Source organism: Aythya fuligula, chromosome 19 (genome assembly GCF_009819795.1).
Source record: "Aythya fuligula isolate bAytFul2 chromosome 19, bAytFul2.pri, whole genome shotgun sequence".
NCBI lineage: Eukaryota > Metazoa > Chordata > Aves > Anseriformes > Anatidae > Aythya > Aythya fuligula.
The window spans coordinates 8,470,894-8,495,255 of record NC_045577.1 but is presented as its reverse complement, the minus strand read 5'-3'; the positions used below and the strand labels follow the sequence as shown (position 1 = coordinate 8,495,255).

The following is a 24,362-nucleotide window of genomic DNA, read 5'->3' as shown; positions in this document are numbered from 1 at the left end:
TGCTTTAATTATATCAATTCAGGCTATATTTATAACTTCCTTAGTAGAAAGAAGTTTTTAAACAACATTGTCATCTCAACTGGAGCTTAAAATACACATAATTAAGCTGCAAAGAAATGCTTCCATTCTTCTTTTTTAAAAACTGCAGTGAGCTTTTTTTAAAAAACATCCCTATAGCTCAGCTGGACTTCAGTTACCAGTGAACAAAGCTCAAATGAGGAGCTACTTTAAACACTAATTATTGAAAATATCGAAAGGAAAAATACCAGTCTTTTAATACTGTTCCACTGGAGAGGAACACAACTGAGCAAATATCATCAAAGGCATAATGCAAATTGGATTGTTTTAACACTGTAGTTCTGAGAACTCGAGGTGTTAGTTATAACAGCTATGACAATTTTTAGAAAAATACATTATTTTTAATCTGATAGTACCCTTTTATCACTTGTACTGTGACCAGCATAATACCCATACAAAATGAAACAAGAAAAGCCTTTTAAATTCTAGTTTTCAGATTTAAGACGGTACCTTATTGTTATTCTGACATGCAGAGATATTTCTATTCCAAATGAAGTTTCTTTGCTGCACAGACAGATTGGACTTGCACAAGCCCAGGCAAGGAATTTAATTCAAAAATTTGAAGTTACCTTAACATAGCATACCTGCTTTTCATATGCATTTGTATGTTCTTTTTGGAGGCAACCACCTTGCTGAACTTGTCTGGAGAAGTCGCATTCATGGTGTTAAGCTCACAGATCTTCTGTATGTTCACATTGGCTTGAGAAGCATCTCCTCTGCGACACGCCTAAGTCGGTGAGGGAGGCCTAAACATCTTTTTCCACAACATAGAGCCTGAGAAAATCTGTAGTTCCTCCAAAGATTTTTTTTTGCAACATTTAGATTTCATTTATTTGTCTTTGCGTAGAAGTTGTAACGCAGCTTTGATCATTGGCAGTGAAGCCAAGGTCAGCAGAAGGTAGTCCATCTCTCTGGAGCCTTTCCTTGCTGGCCAATGTGCTCAGCCTGAGCTCATGCCCATCACTGTGATGGGTGTTCACACTCAGTATGGCAAAATACAGCAGTTGGGTCTGTAGACATGATCAATGAGGTTTGAAAGGCTGACCTCTGAGCATTTGGGCTAATGAATACAGGTTTAGGGCAGTGGTTTTGTCAGCAAAGCCTTCATTGACTAAAAGGGGGAAGATTCAAACCCTGTGTTTGGCTTTGGCATTGCCCTCAGCACCATCCCCTGAGAGCAATTTTTGTGCCAATTACTGACTCAGTCAAAATGTGTGACTCAGTTGGCACCATCTGGGCCCATTTTGCATCACCAGCCCCTCTTGTCATCACTTTCTTTGGCAGAGGCCTCAGTCCCCTCTAGTGCAGGCCTTGCACCACATCAATGAAGACATCTCCACAGCCACTGAGAGCTCACATCTAATTCCAGGTGTTTCCTCTGCCAAAGCTCAATCTAACAATAGGAGAAGGAAAGGAAACTAACCCTCAGTCTGGTGAGGCATCAAATAAAGTGTGTGTGGGGGGGGGGGGGGAGGGGGGAGAGAAGGTGAAATAGATGAAATGGTACCAGGAAAAAGTTCCCTGAGCTTTGTGCCATAAAGACTCTTCAGTCTTCCCTGGTACCGGGGGATCTTTAGATGTGACTGGGTTTTGTTCCTTCTGTATTCTTAGTGTCTGCAGTTGTGGCCAGCTGTTCACCATGTGGAGTTTATTCCTGAAGTAATTCTGCTCTTTGGAACCAACCAAAAAGTGCTAATGCTTGATTAATGCTGTTATAAACAGGAACCCTCTTCAGTGCCTCTTCATCCCCAAAAGGAGATGGATTCATTTCCTGTCGCTTTCCTTGGTGTATCAGTCTGTGTGGCTGTCTCAGTCCCAGTCCTTCAAGCCTCCATCCTGGGATCTCCTGGAGTTGCTCTGAGCCTTGGAGCAAAAAACTCTGTGCGTGCTTCTTGACTAATTGCAATCACAGACATGATGGTACCAGAGTAATTTTGAGACACCTCCAATCTGCATTAGAAGTTTCTTGCGATCCCTTTGGCACCTTGGACAAAGTGCTCAGGTACTTTGGTGGTGTCCTTCAGCCACTGTTGTGGTGCAGCTCTCAGGCATTTTTTCTGTCCAACCTCTCCTTCTGGCACCTCCAAAGCTGAGATGTTGTGCCACAGTCGGGTAGCTGGAGTGCTGGTGCATAGAAATGTAAGTACTGTGACACATCTGCAAAGTTTGCCGGAGGGACAGTTTAGAGGGACAGTGCTGATGGATGGGGACTCTGCTCTGGGAGCTGCAGAGCAGAAAGCTGTAAGCATTGTGGTACCAGCTAGATCATCCCTCGTCTTCTTTAATAGCCTACGGGAAGAAAAACAAGACTGGTTATCATTATTCACACAGCAGGCTTTATCTGAGACATCTGCTTAACTTCTTTTTACTAATTACATGAGAGTGGGACAGAATGTGTTTAGTCCCAGCACAAGATTTGCAAAAATTGTTCCACTTTTCTTTGTTTCTGTAGTTCTGGGAAGATGAGAACATGCTAAGATCATACATCGTGTCCCAGTACAAAAGGAAGGAGCAAGGATAGACATACTTGCCAGAAAGGCACATTCCTTTTGTTGTTTGGGATACTGCTGGTTACAAAATAGGGAAGACTTTTAGCTCATGACACCTACCATGGCTCTTTTTCAAAAAAAAAAAAACAAAAAAACTTGAAACAAACAGCAAGGGATCATAGGAAATCATTCCCTGTAAGTGCCATTTGATGTGGCAAATTCTTGCACCATACTATGGTTAACTGAACCATTTCTTTTATGTAATACTGGGTTTGTACATCAGACTTCACCACAGGATTGCATATCCAGATAAGAAAGCCTTCGTCTTGATGACTTCTTAGGAAAATGCTGATGAAATTCCTGAAACAGTAGAAGCTACTGGAGTGTCTTCAAACTCCCTCGATTCAGACAAAGTACTGAATGCTTGCTGGAAATCCCTCCCAGAAGAAGTGACCTTGGGGATGAGCTTTCCCAACATCCCCACGTGTGCCCTGGAGGCTCACACAGCCCTTCTGCTCGCCTAAACAAGGGGCAGAGAGGAGCTGTACGGGCACTGAGTTTGTCTGCATTACCTGCCCGTGGGCTCTGAGCAACACTCAGCGGAGAGCTCGGGTCTGGTGCCGTGCTGCTGCCACCCCTCTCTGTGGCCCCTCCAGCTGTGGTATCTTGCAGCTCAGCACAGCTCCACACTGCATCACGTCAGCTCACTCCAGATTAAGGACAGTGGCACATTCTGGTCATACGTGAAATAGGCTTGAACTGGACATCTGAATAATCCGTAGAAGCTTCTGCCGTAGTTTCGGGCAGCAGTGGCTATGGCAGGGCCTTGTGTGGAGGGCACACTGTTAACAGCTGGAGGGGTCTGGCTAAGCCACAGCCTCAGGCAGCCTCAGGCAGGTAACTAACTGCATCGCTCCTCCGTGAGCTTCTGATCAGACTAACTTCTTTGCTGTTTGTTCCTTCTCTTCCACTGAAAACCTTTTCACAAGGCTTCTTTGCAAAACACGGTCAATTTACTCTGGAGGAGGGAGGCACTCGCAATGCCCTTTTTGAGGGGCTAAGAGAGTTATAAGAAATACTCCTTGATTCCCAAGGAAGAATTAATTTCGACCTAATCCAAAACACTAAAAAGAACAGAAGAAATTCATCAAAGCTGTTCAGTTCAGGAAGCTTGAGGACTTAATCCCCTGCCTTAAAGAGGCCATTGTACAGCTCTTGACATCAAGGACTCCTGCATTCACACAGGTATCAGAGAGACATATAGCAAATATCTGAGTTTTTGTCTAGGGATTCAGTGCTATATGTCCAGTTCTTTAGTTACCAGCCCCAGGGCTGTTTGAAAGGTGGAGAGATAACACTGTCAAGGACAGAGTTGCTGTATCTTGGTAGTTTGCACCCAAAAGCCAAGTCCCAACAGGAAATGCTCTGTTCTCTCTGTTTATTCTGTCCTCTATTCCAGATGTCAGGGATGTTAATCAGCTGGGAGGAGTTGCATCTGTTCCCATGCTAGCAACTGACATTTATAAGTCTAGTATTGAATTCTGATATAGACAGGACTTCAGTGCTAAAGAAACTATTCCTACATCTACAACTGCACACCCTAGAAATGCTAGGAGTTTTTAGCTTGACCCACAGTCATCTTTTCCAATGGTATTTTTCAAGAAACATTTTTTCCCCAAGACTCATAGGACTCATGGTTTCTTTCATGGACATTATCCATTATTTAAAAAGATCATTGTCTGGTCAAACTGCAGGATGCTTGGAATAGAGACAGCCTATAAAATCTATGGAGTGAACTATCAGAGATCATTAAGAATCCTTGTGGGAGACAATAGATTAAAGTATTATTATACTCTCCAGTGCTAATGCAGACCCATTTGGCTCTGGAACCCCACCTGGAAGATTTGCAAGCACAGAGTCTGCGGATTCAGCAAGGACTCTGCAGCACTGCGTCTTGCAGACCTGGCTGCCCAGCAGACACCGCTGATGCTCCCCATAACTCCTCACCAGCCTCAGTTTAAACAAACAAGGTGGAGTTCATCCCCTCACGTGTTCTGAGAAGCAGCGGTCTGCATAAGGCTGCTTTATGCTCTTTGCTGATCAATGCACATTACACTGTCTCTCGCACCCCCCCTCAGTTTGATCATGTCCAAAATGCCTCTTTAAATGCTGTGAGGCTGTGCTTAATCACCCCATTTTTCTCCTGTATCCCTTTGGGTGCAAGCTCTCGTCAGCAGTAGGTGTGAGGTGCCCCTTGCGTTTTTAATTAGCGGCAACCAAAGCCTTCTGTAAATTCAGGAGGTTGCACCTTTCACGCAGAAAGATGCAAAGTACAGGCTATTTCTGTGCCGAGCTTAACCAGGTGCAATACTTCCATTTGCAATTCCAATCCTATCTTTCGGAGTTCTTTCCTGATAGGAATTTAAATCCATTTCTTGCAATCCATAGCTGCCTTTTGAGGAAATTCGGAGCAGTGACCTCCACCATGCTCATTTACACCATCCGAGAGCACAATGCATTTGACTTTGCCCCTCACGTGGGTTGCTGCATTTGGACAAACAGTACTTCAGCTGTTTGTTTGTTTTTCTTAATGATCTCTTCACTGTTGCTGCCTGTGGAAATGTACAGAAATCTTTTAGGAGAGAGGATGCTGACTTGTGCTGTGTCCTGGGGGACTTCACTCTGTGCAGCCACACTTCAGATCCTTGGCATCTCTGCTGCCTTCACGTGGGGGCTTCTCAGGGTTCAGAAGAAGGGGTGAGAAGAATAAGGTGATTTTTCTTTATATAGTCTCAGCTGAAAATGTTGATGTGAGTGCAGGCATTAATACTGGCCCAGCAGCTCTGCCTTTGCCCAGTATCTATGAACTCAATGCTGGGGGAGAAAGCCAACCCAAAAGTGTGGTTACTCAGAAAATAGCAGTTGCTACAAGTAGTCTATGTTTTGGGGTAGAAAGATAGCCTTTATGCCACAGAGGACTTGTTTGTAGCCTCAGGAGATATGGTGGAAGGACTGGGAAAAGGGATGCATGTTCCAAGCAGAACAGATAACGCTGTGCTGTGATGTGCAGAGCGATGATGTTCCTGACATAGCTGGGAGAGCTGCAGCTTGCAAGTAAGGCAGGTTTTGTGGGAGGAAGGCAGGATGTCTCCTTTTTAAGCCAATTAATAGTGTAAGGACAAAAGATAAGAATAAAAAGAAGGGTTTACGAGTTTAAAGTATTTTCCTTTTTTTCCCAAATTAATCAGTTCATCTATAAAAAAAGGTTTGTCTCAGTAAATCATTGCTTATGATTTCTTGTGGGCTTTCCGCTCTGAGTTTGTTGGCCTGTTGGAAGATTTCAGAGGTATGAGAAGGAGTGTGTGTGGCAGGGGATTTGGGTGTGTGTGTATGTTTAAATTTGATAGCTGGAACTGAGTGAAGAGGGGATTAAGTAAATGGAAAGGTGAGGGAAAAGAGGAAGGTCCTGGACAAGATTGAAGGAGAAAGGATGCAGAGGCAGATCTGTAGGCAACAGCGCGAGGAACGGTCGGTGTTTATTGCCCCTTGCTTGAACTTCTTTGGCACCGGCTCCTGATGCTTTAAGTCCCTGTTTGCCTCCTCCCTATTCTCTTTTCCTTCCTTCCCCAAGGCAGTTCGTTCCTGAAGTACAGGCTTTCTCCTCTGCCCACCCAGGGCAAGAAGGGAGTTTCACAGTTTATCTCCTCGTACCTGCAGCACGAAGAACTGATGGCCCTTCAGACACCCCAGGGCCAGGGCACTGTGGAGCTGTTCTGTTACCTTGCCACTAACCACCACCAAGATATGCTTGTGCAGAGATCACTGAGAAGTCCCCATCCCACAACCTGGCAGGGTGCTTTCACCAGGAAAACAAAACGCTGCTGTCAGAAACAATTCCGTGTGTGCCGGCTGAAGTGGAGGTATGGGACCCACACACCGCAGAGGAAGATCAGAAGCACTTGCTCTGCTGGGGTCACTGGCATCCTGTCCTTCAGTTTTGTTCTGAGTACATTTGCACATTTGCGGTTCTGGAGTTTCTCAGAGCAATTCAACTGAAACTACCCAGTTTGCACACAATTTCAGCACCCCAAATTAGCATAAATTTGCAAGAAAGGGCTTTCTGGTTCATTAATAATGGGTGGGTGGCTACACCATCAGAGCGCTTGTTCCCGGTTTCCAAAGGGATCAGGGAGAGCTGTGCTGAGGAAACTTCTTGGAGTACTTAAAAGTTTGGGGTATGAAAGTCTAATAAACCTCCAAAAAGCCAGGAAATTTGGAGTGAAGGCTGAAACTCCATACCTAGTGCACCCTACCGGGTCTTTGTATTTCAGAACACGTTGTGTTTGTTCGCTAAAATACCTCCAGTATGGGGCTCTTTAGGGTGGGGTTTCACCTTTAACTCTAAATTTCCTGGCATGTGTGAATTTGAAGTACATGCTTAACTTTTCCCTAGTGCTGTTTTTCATTTTTAATTTCCTTTTTCTTTTAAAGAAGGGACCCTGCTAAAGGGACCCCTGCTAAAAAGGGACCTCACTGAAATCAAGATTAGAGATTTTGGCCTAATTTGATCTTTCTAAAATTCTTCAGGAGAACTAGGGTTCAGCATTTTTTATTTCTACCATTGTTTTAAAGACTCTTGTGGCCAATCCACCCTAGTGCAAAATACTGATAAAATCTGCACCCTGCAGACCAATTATTTTGGAAGGTACCCAGATGTTTGAGTAGTGTATAACAGAGCTTGGGAACAGTGGATGTCTCATGAAGATTCTACCTAGAGATCTGCTAACGGCCATTGAGGCATGAGCTGTTTGTTATGAGATATATTATTTCCCTTAATTCAATAATTGCAGAATAAACCCAGTTGTTGGGTTACATCAGTGATAGTAAAACAGTGGAAATAGCAGTGGTTTGGAATAACAGCAATGGCAATTACCTGCAGTGCTTTTAAAAATAATTTGGGCCCTAGACATTGAAAAGATGTGTCATCGCAGATTTGTGTGAGGGCAGCTTTGGCAGAGTTGAATTACGAGGCTTTAGAGAATAAAATTCTTTCTGCTGCCTCAAAATTCATCTTTTGAGCTGTACTGACAATAGATAATATGGAATAAATTTGCTTCTCATGCTACGTCCTTGTAGTGTCAATAAATTGAGGTCTTCAATGAGAAGCTGTGGTAGTCGTTTTCCCCAGCACAAGACTTCGTTTTTCAAATCATTCCCATCAGCTTTGCAGGGAGAATTTATCTTAGTGAAACATCCCTTGGGAAATCTGAAAAAAGCACTGAAGTTACGTGGCATTGGCTTTGTAAGGGCCTGCAGCTTCAGACCAGGTGTGGTGTAAGTGCTGAGAGCTCAAGCCTGCTTTCCAGAAGAGCTGAGGCTCCCGTACTCCCTGCAGCTCCTTACCCCATGGCTCTGGCATCGTGCAGACTTTGTGTGGAAGTCCTTGGAAACTGGCAGTTCCCAGGGATTTGCAAGAACTTGAAATTCAAAGGAAAAATTGGGGAGCAAAGCTGTTGCCACCAGGTGCTTTGTCACCAGGAGCTCCGCTGTGATGGGACAGATACCCTATGGTGCTGAGACAACGGGAAATTCCCTGCATCCTCTGCTGAGCTGAAAACATCTCAATCCGACACGTAAAAGCCTGTTCTCGCTTTACCAGGAGACAATATTCCTCTCCTTTCACGGTTTGCAGCATGGCCCCATCAACATCCTTGTGTGTATTTCCAGCCCTGACTTTGTAATACGGATCACAGCTGGTTGGTTTGAATTTCCCCAGAGTTACCCAGGATGCTGCTGAAAGCACAGGAAGAGCAGAAATGCTTTAATCAGTTAAATCAATCAAACAGAAAAAAGTAGACTAGACCTTAAAATTTACCCCGTGACCTTTGGTGCTAGTGCGATGACGTTTTTGTTCTACTTCTTTAAGTGCGAGAGTTTTATTGGGACTTGGCAGAAGGGTGGAGCGAGGAAGACACGCGAGGGGGGTTTGCTAAGTTAAAAAAAAAAAGAAAAAGAAAATGTCAGCGAGAAAATGGAAATACCCTGATGTTTCTCCAGCCTGGTGCTGGAGTCAGTCTCTCCCTCCTCTTGCAGGGAAGGGGCTCCTTTTCCGTTAGCTTGACTATGGCCTTATTTAATCAGTTTGCTCTGACAGGGAGCCAAGAAAGGGCTTTGCTGTGCGATGCTGGGTCCTGTGTGCGTTCAGGCATCCACAGCTGCTCCCTAGCAAGGGTTGGCTTTTGACTACTGAGGTATTTTTTTATAGCCACAGAGGGCAACTATTAATAGATGAGATTTACCAAAACACAGAGCTACGCAGCGTGGTGTGGAGGGGAAGAGGGAAACCTGTGTGATTTATGCTAGGAAAATTCCATGTCGAAATTACACTGAAAGACACAGTAAAAGTGAATATGCCAAGAAGGGGATTTAATCTGTTACTTGGGCCTTGCCAGCATTTCTGCTCCCTTAATGATTTGCTCCATCGCATGAAGTATGTTGCTGAATTACTTCTTCAGCACTGAGCAGCACAAATTATAGTAAGGATAAAGATAAGACACACGGAGTGAAAATATCGGCTTTTCTGAGATTTGATTAGGCTGCAAAAGAAATGCCAAAAGGAAGCAGAGGCATTCCTGACCCTGAAGACATTGCAGTTTGATCAGATGCGGGATTAGGGGTAAAATGTGCAGAATTCCACATTGTGTGGTAGGAACGAGCTGATTGGGAACTTGCCTCTTTGTTTATCGGGTCATTTATAATTTCCGTGATACGATGTAATGAGACTTGTGCCCCTGTCAGGCTCGCAAACAGTAGCTGTGTATTGAAGAAAACAGGCTAGGGAGCACTGAGAGAAAGGAATGAGGTTGTCAATTTAAGCTTCTTTTGCAGTCAGAGCTCAGACATTGATTAAATAACAGAAAATCCAGAGGATATCAATTAATAGACCCGTTACTGTCATCTTCTATTCAATTTCTGTGCACTTTCCAAAGGCACAAAAAGGAATTTTATGCCCAAAACAAGACCCAATGACTATCAGCAGTGTGTGGGTATCCAAAATTGCCCTTTACATTTGAAATGCGTTGCTTTAAGTTATTCCGCATTTACTTGATTTATTTATTTGTTTTGTTTAATTAAAATGAGATAGGGAAAGATTAATTGGTGAGAAATTCTAAGTAAATAAAGAAATATGTTGCATTCTTTTGTTGAGGAGGAGAGGTAGACCTCCAAAAGACCAGAGCGCAGTTTGTTTCAAGTGAGCACTGTGGAGCGTGAAGATGTTTCCAAACTGCCTGAACCGCTTCTGTTTGCAAAGCTGGCTGAGAACACTTAGAAAAGAGCATTTTTCTGTGATCTGATTTCCATGAGCTTGGTGATGCTCTATTCCTGTCCTCGATCCCAGTGGGCACAAATGGAGACAAATAGAAGAACGCCTGAGATGTATTACGAAATGGCATCGACATTATACATAATACCTTACTGTGTTTGCACTTGGTATTTCTGGTTAAGGGCTTTTATTTTAGTTTCATGTATGGCTTGGTTTCTGGTAAGGACTAATTCTGTGTGTTGCTGATTCCTCCCAAAACGTGTAGTTGCAACTTTCCTTTACTGCTGAGGCGAAGCTTTGGCTATTTGTGGCTGTTGCTCAGTTAGTTCCTTAGGGGAGCAGTCATGCCATCTGCTCGCAGCAGGGATAGACACACAGCAGAGGCATGATTCAGAGAATTAAATCTTAAAGTCTTTATAATGGAAGGACGGAGGTAGGTGCTTCCACTAGGATGCAGAGTGCCGAGGCTAGAAGCTGAAAATAGGTATGTAAATGCCACGCATGATTTACATCAGGCTTCCCCATCACACTGCATTCCTTAGCAGTCATTCAATCATCTCTATTTTTACATGTATAATATTGTTCCAAATGTGTGTTATGCTTTCTGTCTGGAGTAAGTTACGCATCCCAGGCTCTTTGAAGTCCGTAGAAAGATTGAACTCCAACAGACTTCGGTCTTTGGCTTGGGTCTCCACATCCAGAGCACGAGTGAGGTCGAGAGCCTTCCCGAGACGAAGGGCAATAGCTGAGAGGGGAGCTCCTACAGAACTGCACTGCGCTAGAGTAAGTGGAAGAAATGTTTTGGGTAAGGATTGATGGCAACAGTTCACAGCATTATGAAAATTACTTCCCTTTTGCCTCCAGCATTTTTACCACTGCTGTGTCAGTGCCAAAAACCAGAACTCACTCACTAATTCTTCCAGAATTGATCGGTCATGATAAACTTCCAAACACAGAGTAAAATGCTTCTGTCAGACACATCACAGTGTTTCTCCCAATTTGCCTGAAGATACCTATGCTTTTTAACATCCCCTCTGCTCCCACTTGGATTCAGATAAGGGACAGAAGTTCCTGGCTTCCTTCTCATCTGCTCAGAGTTCCTGTGATAGTTTTACTTCTGGGGATAGACTCATTCATGTATTTTTGCCTCAAAATGTCTAGTTTTGCCTTAAAAATGCGGGCTCACCTTTGTCTTCATCAGACACAAAATTCTTTTTAGAGTTGTCTAGGAATGATCACCAGATAACTTCCAGTTTTTGATCCAGAAAATGGTCAGCAGGAGATAGACCAGGGGCTCCCTCTGCCCCCAGCCCAAGTGAAGGAGGCAACATCTCAGACTTTGCAAAATTCTTGAGATGTGCTTGAGCTGGCTGTAGAGGAGCTGCAGAAGAGAGGGAATTCTCCCTCTCGGCCTCTGACAAGTAGACACAAGACATTTCATGCTGAAATACATTTTATAAACTCAGGTTTGTATAATTAGGGGTCTGTGTTTGGGAATCAGTGGACAAAAATGACAACCTGCAATTTTTGCTGGATCCTTTGTGGAGCTAGGTTAGCAGTCATCAAGATCTTAAGTCCTGCAGTAGTTGTTAGCCACACGTTACTGATAAATTACTGCAGTAAGCCAGGGTGGGAGTTGGTTGAGATGTGCAAGTTGAGTGACGGAGGGTGAAGTGTCATGAGGAAGTCAGACTGCATGGCATGGCCTGCCTACCGTGGGGATACTCGTGGCAAATGTTGGTAAAGAAGTGAAGGAAAATCAGTTTTCCCTCTTTCGTCTTACTATCTGACAATGGATAACAGATCTTTGCCTTCTCGTAGCCCTTTGTTAGGGGTCTGTATTTGATTCAAGTGGATCCACAGACTTGTGGTGCCAAAACAGGCAATTTCTGCACTCATGTCTGTAGGCCAAATATATGGGTATGATTTCCTCTAGTTTACTGTTACATGCTGGATCAGTATTGTACCTTTCATAATCTGCCAGTCCAATTTTGTAGGGTCTTGGGAAATGTGTCCTCCAGGGAATGCTTACAATCAGTCTTAGGCTTTGGTCTGATAGAGCCTGCGTTGTGCTGTATGTGTTAGCAGATCCATATGTGAGACAACATAAATGTCCTCCCATCCACCCAATAACCTCAGCTTTTGATGCTTCTGCTGCCCCATTTCCTTAAGGGGTAAAGGACCTTGTCTGCTTGACATATCCTTCAGTTCGAGAAATGTCCAATCTCAGAAGCACACATACACCATGCCTTTTTCTTTACCCTGTATCTTTGCAGAAGATGCAGGTCCTGGGGAGGTTTAAATTCAAGGCAGACTGATAATTCCCGAGCGCTTGGAAAAGGCACATTTACATCTTTCCTGCTGCTGCTTGTCAGGGGCTCAGCAGAGAGAAATGAGGGGCAGAGTTTTGATGTTAATGAGTTAATTATCTTAGCGAAGGCTGTTACAGCCACTGCTACCTCATGTTCCATCTCCCAACAGTAGTTGCTTGACAAAGTCATCATCTACTTAGTCCTCTCTCCCTCACCTTCTTTTCCTTTCTTTCTGTCTTCCAACTGAACAGGAATACAGAATGAAAAAAAAATTAAAAATAAAAAGTTGGATTTAGAAAACATACTGTCCACAGTATTTTCTTTCTGCAGCTCTGAACTATTTCAGTTGCAGGTGTGTTGGTGTTTCTGCCAGATCACCTGGCAATTTACTGTGGATTCTGGGAACTTCAAAGCTAAATGTTCTTCTGTGAAATTTCTGTTTCAGTGACTGACATTTTCTGTTTCCTTGTAATCTCTTTATTGCTGGGAAAGAACAAGTGTAACCAGCTTTCACGGATCTCATAATATTTGAATCTGACTATTCATTTTCTATTTTTTCTTAAAAAACATGTTAAGGACTTTGCTGCTGAAGAGACTTACGGGTAGGACTTGCCAGTAGCCCCCACAAAAAAAAAAAAGAGAAAATAAAAAGAGCTGGTGAGTTCTTCATTGAAACAGGGAGAAAAAAATCTCATGAACTTGAGGCTTTTAGTGCCAGGGTGTAAGGTTTTCTTGGTTTCCCTGGAGTGAAGTCTCCAACACCAGACAATGTTCTTTGCAATCTCACTTTGGTGTCTCCTGCTCTTTCCTGCATAAGATGAAACGAGGAAACTTCAACCAGTCTCACTCGAGTCAGGTTTTCATTTCTTTCTCAGAAAAGAGGAAAATTGGGATTATCCTAAATATAAGCCATTGATGGTCTGCCCACTGCAGCAGGACCAACTTTGTGCACAGCCCTGCCAGAAGGTTAAGAAATGAGATTTGGAAGTTCATGAGTTATAAAAACAAAAACAGAAAAGAAGCGGCATCTCCAAAGAAAAAGTGATGTTTTGCAAGATGCATATTTGGGCTGATTATTTTGGCCCATCGTTTCCAGAAGTATCTGTAATAAACATGCTGGGTCCTTTGTGGTTATATATGATTTTATTTATTTTTTTTTGATGATGTCGGCCTGAGTCCAAGTTTCTTTTTGTTCCAATAGCAATGTATATCTCACTTCATGGCACGGGGTTTATGCGCAGGGAGGATTAATGTCAGAAAGGGAGATGAAAGGAGCAAAGAATTTGATCTTGTTCTTTTTTCATCCTGCATTTTTTGCTGCATGTTAATTAGAGGAGATGCTAAAGGAGCAGCTCGGCATCCAGACCCCTCGAGGTCCCAGCTGCACACCCTGCAGGGATGGCGTGAGGTGCCCCCCTCCAAAGGGGCTGTGACTAACGGTGAGCTAACTGCAAGTACCCTGAGACCACAGCACTCCGCAGCCTGACCTGTGCTTGGCTCCCCCAAATCACCCATGTTCCTTGGTTGAGGGTTCACCCCAGCATGGTCTTTGCCCCTCCATGTGTAGTCAGTGTAGGTGGGTGCTGCTGAGCCCAGTGTGGGCAGGGTCGGTGCAGTAGGGTAACCCCATGCTTTGGGTGTACCCTAAAGAGGGGGCATGTGGAGCTCCCCTGTGCTTCAAAAGCACCAAACGTGGGTTGCTCCAGCCTGGAGTCCTGAGGGTCATACCAGCAAAGCTCTTGGCTGAAAAGGTGACTTCAAGCCTGACCCTAGAGCCACAAGGGTGGGAAGGAGAGAGACAAGGCTGGAGCTGAATATTAACAGTGGAAATCCTTAGACATCTCTAATATAGAGAGTTGCTATGATCTGCTCCTATAATTAAAGGAAATTCTGTGTCAAAGCTTCAAGTTTCCTCTTGATCTCTGGCTTCCAGTCTGATTAACAGAGCCTGTACCTAACTCTTGACCTGATTCAAGAGAGTGATGACAGGCTGCATTCCTGGTCTCTGGTGCTTTTCATAAAAAATCAGGTTTGTTCTGGTGACTGAAACCAAAATGTCCTTTACTTGAACTATTGTGCAGTGTGCTATGCACGTATCTGTTGGTTGTTCTTGGAAGCTCTGTGGGATGAGAGGTGGTATGTAAATGCCAAATATTATTAGAACGGTGGCTGCTCACTCATTGAAAGCAGAGCCCTGGTTCCATGAGAAAATCTGTTTATGAACTGAATGTGCTACATCGTCTTCGAAACAGCAAAGCCAAGGGATTCAGGAAGGACCGGCTTATCGGAGGGAACTCCGACTTTCCATCTGCTGAGCACCAGACCTTTAGGACTTCTTGGAGATCGTAAAATATCAGTAAAAGATTGTAAAATAAGATGGAAGGATTGTAAAATATGATTAGTGGCCACCAGCAGAAAACCTGAAGGATCAGTAACACAAACCACCGCTTCCATAAAAGAAAGATGATCCACGGTATCAAAGAGCGTAGACACGAGATGGAGTTTCTAATCCCAGCTGCCACGCTGAACGGTTACGTTCCTTTGAGAAAATTATTGCATTTCTGTACCCCTGTTTTGGTGTTTGCACGACAAGGGAAATTCTTCTGCTTGCCCGTTTCATAGCTTCTTCAGCCCTGGTGACATTTCTTGAGGGGAGGCCCAGCGCAAGGGTTCTTGTCCCACTTTAGCACCACTTAAGCCCTTGGACGGGATTTGGAGCGGTGCAGAGGGCTTGTGTCAGGGCTTTGACCAGAGTGGAATTTCTCTCTTCATGTTTAGGAAGCATTTTGAGGCCCAGAGGGGAAGCACTGTGGAAGTGCCAAGCGGTATAACTGATGGTTAAAATAGCCCGAAGTATATGTACCTTCCTATACTGATTTAAAGTCTCGAGTATACATGAATGAGGCTTGCTGCAGCCAAAAGGGCTTTCAGAAAAGCGGCAAAGGAAATCTGTTTTAACAACTGGTTCCTGAAAATATCCTTACGCCACTTCTTTCTTTATCGTTTGACTTTTCTCCTTGTTGCAATGGTTCAGCCTGTAGAGTCTGGAAAAACATCAGGGTAACCAGGGCAGAGGGAATATCAGATGGAGATGAGGGATGGATAAGAGACAAATTACAGTACATTTCTCATGGGTCATTTGGCTTTAGGCTTGAAAAGGAGAGAGAGAAAAATCCCAAAGTAGTAAAAGAAACAAAAAGAGACAATCAAAACAAATAAACCTGCCAGTGTTGCTGATTTCAAAGGTCTGTGAAATGTGCATATATGCTTCATAATGCTTTGCTGTTTTAAAGCTATGTTTCTTGAAATGTTCCACGCTTTAATCCTACTCACTGTCTCAGAAGTTAATTGTACAGTAAGATTGCAATTCTCTTTGCCAAGGCTTTCCCTTTGTTTTCTTTTTTTCTCTTCCTGCAAGTTGGCTGGCCAGCATATCTTTTCCTAGGTCTGGGGAGCTGGTTAGCTTAATTATTTTTTATAGTTTTGCAAGGAAACAGGGGTTTTCGGTTCTTGCTGCACGAGTGAACTCAAATGTTCCTCTGTTCTTGGATGTAAACCTCGCGAAGGAAGAAGGCTCAGGGATCACATATTTATGGTCTGTAGCGCTGCAACTCTATATAACACTATATAAAGGTTATATAAGGGTGGGGGGCTCTGGTACAAGCAACAGGCATTGAAGCCAGGGAAGATAAAAGGGAGAGGGGGATAAGTGCATTGACAGCCACCCCAAAGTTTTGCCCAGAGCCCAGACAGAACATGTTTGACATTTGAAAATTTTTTGCATCATCTTTTTCCCCATTCTTTTTCCCTGAGCCTCTACTCTTTCTTATCCTGGCCAGAACCAGCAGCAAAAGTGCCGGGGAAAAAAAATCTGTTTTCACTGTATTTCTGAATCTGAGCCCAGGTTTGTGAAGGATTTGGCAAGGATTTACAAACCTTTGAGAGAATCCGTGTGGAGATCTGAGGAAACCCGCCTCCCTCCTTAAAAAAGCAAGTTGCGTTGGCCAGAAATTGGGCAAAAATTGGTTGTTTCAACTGAGGTTTCCTTTGAGATTTTGGATTTGAACCTGAAGCTGCACTTTGAGAATCAAATTTTGCTCTGACTAACTCTAGATTTACTGGAGCAAATACATCGCAGTCAGCGCTGATGCTTCATGCACAGCCCAGCGAGAACAGGAGTTGGCTCAAAGTGCGAGCGCACTTGAACCGAAACGAAAGAAGACCCAGAGCAAGGCTCGGAGCAGTCCAGCCGGCAGGTTTGTTCCAACCTGTTGCTGTGCTTCAGGCCATGAAGCAGATGCTGCATTTACAACATCCAGGAGTTATCTATAGGCAGCTGGATGAAATGCAGCCCTATCATTTATTTATTAGCCGTCTTTGGGTCAGAAAGTCTGCTAGGGCTGAGCAGGGGTGCAGCGTTAGGGTTGTATGGAAGATAACATTGATTTTTAGAATTTGGTTGCCAATCACTTCCTTTATGTATACATTTGTTTGTTCATTTGTTTTCCTTGCAGTCCTATAGATTTAGCATGCAGTAGAAGTGTGCTTATTTCTAGGATTGTCTAGAAGTGTTGTTGGAAAGCCAGCATTTCAAGGCAAATAAAATTAAACTGATGACTTCACAATTGTAAAAAATTGCTACTTTAGACCAAGGAGTTGCTCTCAGTCTCTGTTCCAGGATAAAGAAAACCCAGACCCAAATGAGTCCCATATTTTAGACAGTAAAAATCTTTTTCTATATTTTTCCTGTTTTTTTTTTTTTTTTTTTTTTTTTCATGGGGTGAGTAAAGCCTGAGTCACCAACATAATGATGGAATTAATTCAGTTTGGAAAAGAGGACAACCTAGGATCAACAAACACCCAGACTTTTGTAACCATGTGGGCTTTTATTTTGTGATGTGTCTTACTCAGGGATGGCTCTCCCTGTAGGACCTGCCACTGGTGTCCAAACCCCTGGTCCAGCTCTAGGCAGCTCACGGAGCATGCTAACAGCATCGCTGCAGCGATACAGAGTTCAGCACTGGCTACCAAATTTACCCGAGAAGCTAGCTCTCTATTTCAGCAATTATGCCAAGACCTTTCTTGGATCCTTATCGCTATTTTTCCTTTTGCACAAACATCCTTTTTCTTTCTCTTTGTAACGGGAGATCAGATTTGGGGGCTCTAGAGGACATTTTGCTTCAGCAGATAAACCAAAATTCTTTACAAGCTGCCAAGCCTACATGTGCTGACAGTGCCTGCGATTTATGCTTTTGGACATGACCTACTGACTGCCTGGTTTGGATGCGGTCAGGATTACAGTTAGACATTTGGATGTCAGTGTGAATACAGGCAGCGATCTGGATCTAAGCGGGAACCGAAAACCTTTCGCTTGTAATATTCTGGCTCCACTCTATTTCAGGCTCTTTCCCAATCACTGAAAGATTTATACCTTTATCAATAAATTATCATGACTTTTACTACACTTACACCAGTGTCTTAAATTAACACTAAACTAAATGTAGATGAGGCACACTTCCTGCTTCACATGATTTATGACAATCCGTCTGAAATGAGGAGTAAAATTAAATTTGCCAACAAAGGCAGATCTTTAACATGAGGTCAGACAAAAATTTTGGAAGTCCACTGCTAAAGGGGGTTTGTGGGTTGTCCTTTCTTATTCAGGTTTTTGATAAAGCTGTAGCACTTTAGACGAAAACAAACAAGCAGTAGGAACACTTGTCTGAAAGGTCTGAAAGCTCTATTGGGTATCTTATGTCAGGATGGAGCTGATAGACAGGGGGAACGTAGCAGTTGTATGGCACTAATAAGCTCTCAGCTTGAGGACTGTCTACCTTTGATGATCAGCCTTTAAGAAGGATATGGAGAGTGCAGCTGAGAAAATCAGAAATGACCAGAGGTCTTAAAAATATGGCCAGTGGGGACAGACTGAAGACATACGGTGGTTTTAGCTTAAAACCAAGGTGATTTGCAATAGATGTAATGAGCTTTGAAATAAGTAATTTAGTGATTTGGTAAAGCAGAAGGGAATCATCGTATCTCCCTTTAGGTGGAGAATGGCACAGTTACTTATCATTTCTGTTGCAGCAAAAAAGACTCAGGTAGACCTTGAGAAAAACTTCCTGACAATAGAGGTATCAAGACCTGGGTGCTGGCTGGGATGCTGGGTGCTGGGGCAGTTGCAGAGTCCTTGTCAGGTGCAGTCCTAGGTCTGAGCTAGATAACAACAAATTTGGTGGAGGTGCTCCTGCTGTGGGATGCTGGGCTAGCAGTGGTGGGCTCTGGACATCCCTTCTGGATTTGTTTTTCGGTGATTCCATGACAGAAGGCAAAAGGCAGCTCATACACTGGCACCAACACTGCATCTCCAAAGGACAAGCCCCGTGTCTGACTACCCGAGACTCAGAAATCACAGGGGGAAAAGCTAAATTGTAATTGCATGCGTCTGCCAAATGGCCCCATTTCAAGGTCAGCTTTCAGTGCTGTTAAGCCATGGCTCTTGCCATTATCTTCAGGAAGCACATCATTTATCTCAGAACTGTCCTTGCTGCTCACTGCAGATACAGAATAATCTCTAGGTGGACACTGCACCCTAAAACCTTGGTTCCCCCGTGTTGGTTGACCACATGGCTTGATGACTGCCCCCTGTCACACCAACTGCTGTGGTTTTTGCTGCCTTAATGAGTGCGTTAGCATCCGTCCTTGGGCCGAGCTCAGAGCCAGAAGGACCAAGGGGACATGGCTGAGAAGCATCGGGCACACCATGCTGGGAGCCACCCCTAGGTCTGTCACAGGCAGCCTGCGAGTGCCGCCAGCGCTGCCCAGGAAAGCCTCCTCCATGCCTGCTAAATTGCATGTCGTGCTTTAAGGGCTGCCAGTTCTCTGAGAGCACCAAATGAAAGAAGGAACACGAGGTCTTGGGAAGGAGAGTGACGTATGGGGTCCTCGTGAGGAGATTTGCTGTGCCCTGCCACGTGCTGAACCCGCTAGGTGAGGGACGGGACGCTGTATGTAAGGAGGCAGAAAGGGAGGCTGAGGCTGGCTTCCCAAGAAGGTGCTGGTTTGCTTTGTTGTTGTTTTGTTTTAGATAGTGAAATGCAATGCCTTTTATTCCTAACAAACTCAAAAAAAAAATAAATACAAAAAAAAAATACAAAACACAGAAGTTTACTCCATGGTGAGCAGATAAGTAAGTTCCTACTCCTTGTTTGTGTGGGGTCTTGCAAATAATGTCCTAAGTACTTTTGTGTTTTTGCTGTAAAGTGACACTTGTCTTTGAAGGAATAAAAACAAAACAAAGTCAAATAGAGAATAACTCAGAGCAAACAGTAGGAAACATTTCCTAACAATAAGGGCTTCCACGCAAAACCAGCCACGAGTGCAGAGGCTGCACCGTGGCTGCGTCAGGGCAAGCTGCTCTGTGGCACTGAACCTGGGGGAGGAGGGAGAGCTGCCAGCCACGTACAGAACTGCTCCACGCCAGTGACCGGGGCTGGATTTAATATGATTGGACCTGATACGTGATACCGACCGAGCTAAAAAGCTGTTGTCAGACGTGTGTAGCTAAGGGCAGAGGTTTGACGCTGGGTTTGGCTCTGGAGCTGAGGGCCAGCAGAAGGGAGCTCCTCACGGTGCTCCCCCTGGCTGGATGGGGCTATGGGCACGGGGGACAAGCCTGCTGGCCAGGGACTTCGCCTCGCTACCTGAAAACACGTCCTGCCATGTAGAAGCCCCTGCCCGAATGGCCAGGAAATGGGCTTGACAGATGAGACAGACGCGGGGATAATGGCTCGTGTGACGGATGGGGCGGTGGCAAGGCGCTGCGGGGTGAGCTACAGGCTCCATTAGGCTGAAACTGGAGCGCTGGAGGGGCTGCCTGTTCCTGACTGAGGGCTGGGGCTTCCTGGGTAAGAGTGAGCTGCCGTACAACACAGCTTTCAGAGCGCAGGAAAAAAACAAACCCGAGCTTTGCATTGGACAAATAGATCAGGGAAAAGATCTGGGTGGGAATGTGCATGTTGCCTGATACGATGTCCCAAATGGCCTTAAACAGACCATAGAATTTCTATGTCTAAACCAGATTCCAGCGAAGGAGACCTTTTATGATGCACTAATAGGCTCATTAGGCTTTCTTGAGCTAGGCACGCTCACAGCATCGTATGTTTTTTCCATTACAGGAATTACACGTGTTTTGTTGTGCTTTGGGTTTTGTTTTGTTTTCCACATAGACTTGCCCTGACAGTTCCCCATTCAGGTTTATATTGGAGGTACCATCTCGAGCCAATGAATTTTATGAAATATGTTGCTGGCACTCACGGAGAGATGCATAAAGGAAATATTCTAATGACAGTTGGAAAGGCTTTGATCCCTTTCCAAGACTGCACTCATGTCTTTGAAATGCGAGTTTGGCAGTGCTGGAAAGGCTGGGCTCTTTGGCTCTCTTTGGCACCAGCCCATGTGACAGACATTATGTCCTCTGTCAGGGGACCCACATAACCTTGAGAAGTGTAAGCAATGCTCGCAGATTGCGTTGGGTCAGATAGCCTGGGCTGATAACAAAGCAGCCGCAGCAGCAGGGGGGAGTCAGCCCAGTCCAACTCAATAACCGAAAACTATTTTGACCTGGTAACTGTTGGGTCTGCTGCCTGCGGCTACGGAGTTGGACATGAACTGCAAAAGTAGTTAATTTATGCCTCCTTGAGTGTAGGAATGTGGTGATGATGGATAGGGATGGGAGGTTATTAGAAACATGGGGAGGAAGGAGAGGATGGAATTCCAGCTCATGTTTTTATCTCTTACACACACACGTTCCTTTGCATACATACTCTTGGCTGGCTCGCATGTGTGCACAGCCCAAACCCTTGCTTACACTCACACCTCCGTTCATGCACGCACATGTTCACATGCTTACAAGGGATTTGCCTGAGCTAAATGCTTTAGCATGTTTATGTGTTGGGGGTTGCAGAGTGCTGTTACAAAGGGGCTTGCATTTACTTTCTTCCAAGCATGGCCTGTTTACACCTACTCCTGTGCAGAGCCCTTGCTAAAAAAACCCTCTTAGCCTTCTGCCCTTACACCATCTGAACATATTCTGCCCCTTTGCAGACTTCTGCTGTCTAGCAGAGAAGTAGTGGTCAGAGAAATACCATAAAGCTAAGTCCAAGTGACATATTACAGTGGCTTTACGTAAGACATGAATCCAGCCTGGGTGATGCACTGACATCACCAGCCAATTAGTTAAATGCTGTCTGCAGTAATAACCCGTATACAGAACAGCCCTAGAGCTGGAGCACACAGCCTGCATGTAGCTGACTGAGAGAGCGATTGTGGCCGTGCGTCGAGGATTTAAGTGGGGATTGGATTGTTTAAAAATAAGCAAAACGACAGCTGAGAATAAAGAAATATCAGTTTAAATAATTTGAAACCATAAGAGAAGAGTGAGGATAAAACTGGTAATCTCAGGAGGGGAGTGTGATTGTAGTTACTGCTACAGGGATTTGCATAGGCAATAAAGCATCTGTATCCAGAGTCAACAACTGCAGCCTCAAATACATACAGCGAGCCCTTCCTTCCCACAGTGATACAAAACACAAACATTTTTCTACTCAGGAGCATGCAATGCTTCTGCTTCTGTGCTTTTCTCTCTTGCACAAAGTATCACATTGCTCTCACGTTCTCTTACACTTTTGCTCTCTCTCTCCGATGCAGACATGTGTGCAAACATGCACATTGTCCCTGCATGTGCACACGTCTTCCGTCACACTTCCCCCCCCCCCCCCCCCCCAGTACGCTTACACTTTCATTTGGAAATGCTCATTAGCTCTTGTGTAATTTCAAACTGTTGCTCATGGACACACTTAACTACGAGCCCATGTTTGGAAAAGATGTTTTCAAAGGCACAAAGAAGATCCTGGAAATAGATTAAGCACGGCCACAGATCATTGTACAGATACTTGCAGAACAAGCTGGAGGGAAAGATCTGTGTATTTTAAGAAGATGTGTTGGGAACAGTGGAGAGATGAGAAATCTGTAAAGGGTCACAGAGCTGACCTGTCCTTCAGGATGTCATCCGCATTGATTGGAAGATAAACACTGTATGGAATGGAAACATACCCTTCCATTGGTGTCCCCAAAGAGTACGTCTTCCTCCATGAGTCAGCGAGGGCCTGGGGACACCCAACCATGAACTATTTTGGAGGCAATGACTTCAGCAAGTGGCAGGGGAAGCTATTGTGGAAATATGAATGTGTTTTCCATTGGGGAGTCCTCCAGGGAAGGACAGAAAGATCTTGGTGCCGATCCAACTCCCCTGGTTTTTTTTCACCCTTCTGGGAACGAAAGCCTTGCAAAGTATGTGAGGAACCTTACTGAAGGCGAGTGCATTTGGTTTGTACAAGCTCCATGAATCTATACCCATGCACAGATGGAAAGGGGGACTTAAGGAAGAAGGAACAAACTGCTCAAAACCTTAACAGTGTCCTTCCCTAACAAGCTGGTCAACCATGCATGACACAGTGTGATCTTTCTTTCCATTATTTCCACCTGTCAAGTGAAGACAGCACAACTCATCCATGTTTTAGGTCTCACTACAGTACCTAGTATCAAGAGGCAATGTGAGCTTGAGACAGAGAACTTAGAGGTTTACTCTTATGGCTTTCTGCAGCTCTGCTCCGAGCAGCACCAGAGCATGCGCTTCGGCGAGTCGCTCTTCCTGTAGGCATCGACAATGTCTACTTCTTTTGCGGAGTGCCAAAAGTAACTCTAGTGGCCGTCTAGTGGCTTAAGAGACTGGCTTTGCTTGCCCACAAGCAGATTGTAACCTCCTGATGTCCCAAAAGCTAAGAAACTGTGCTTATCTTGGGGCACCTAAGGAGCCTTGGGAATGTCATGGTAGGGGACCAGCCACTCCATGGGAAATCTCTTGCAAGGCACGCTAGGTCTGTCTCCCAAGGCAGAAGGGAGACACATTATTAGGAAGAGAGGCTGATCCTGAAGCAGTGCTACGATTCAGAGTATTTCTCCCAGGGCTTTTTTTTTTTTTGGGGGGGGGGGCAGCAGAAGAAAGAGACTCCCCCTCTGTTGGTCAGCTCTCCTCCTGGTCTGAGGCCAGAAGCTGATGAACGTACCAGTGTGTCTTTGAACACACGCATGACCCACTTGTTCTGCCTTAAGGGATTTCTAATGAGACTGATTTTTATCTGTATTTTTCCACATTTTTAACACTGTGTAATTGGGAATTTGGGATGGAAGCATGTTGCCTGCCTGTAATATTTTTGCCTGTTTTTAGGCTTGGTTGGTTTACGTTATTAGTTTGCAAGACTCAAATACAGCAGATCTAACCTTGTGTTGCTTATTCCCTTCTCCTTGTTACAACTTTGTTTGCTGGAAATAGCAAACTAATTAAAATAGCAATTCCCTAAGAAGCATCCTGTGTCAGGGTTAGACCTGGTGCATCTCGGCACAAATAATGCTGCTGGTGCCAAAGGAGTAGTGTCACGAGCTGGTGCCAGACTAAAGACCTGAAGCTTGTTATTGTGGAGGAGAATTATAGGTAAAAACACGGAACAGCTTAGAGAAAATGTGCAAGGTAACTGCTGATATAAAAAGATTTACTGACCATAATACGTGGTTAATTACACTCATGATAAATAGATTCCTATACTTATCTTAGGAATATGGACAGCTTTATGTATTTACCTTGGATTTTGTGGCTGTGGTTAAGCAATGGCTGGAAGTCTTCAGATGAGATTCACCATATGAATGCAAAGTAATTGAAGTTTGGGAGTGGGTTATTAAAATATTTTGGGTGACTGATACACAGGATATTATAAGATCTTTGCCTGGATTGCAGCACTTCTTCAATACTTTGTTGCTTTTTGTGCTACCATTAGAAAAAAATTGATTTTTTATATATATATATATATATATTTATTTTTTTTTACAGAGCATACTTAGATGTCAATGAACTGAAGAACATACTCAAGCTGGATGGATCCACACACCTCAACATCTTCTTTGCCAACTCCTCCGAGGAAGAGCTGGCTGGAGTGGCAACTTGGCCCTGGGACAAGGAAGCCTTGATGCATCTAGGTGAGTGATAAAGATGTTTCTTCTTTGTAAAGCATTCTTTTGAGGCGCTAAGAAGGAAAGACAAATATG

General features: G+C 44.3%; 1 protein-coding gene across 1 annotated transcript in view; it reads left to right on the top strand.

Annotated features, from left to right (window-relative positions):
- Window positions 1–24,362, top strand: part of PAPPA (pappalysin 1) — a 181,060-nt gene that overhangs the window by 28,277 nt on the left and 128,421 nt on the right. The window contains exon 3 of the mRNA XM_032200161.1: window positions 24,148–24,293. Within this exon, the coding sequence (XP_032056052.1) occupies window positions 24,148–24,293 (146 nt within the window). The remainder of the gene's footprint in view (window positions 1–24,147; window positions 24,294–24,362) is intronic.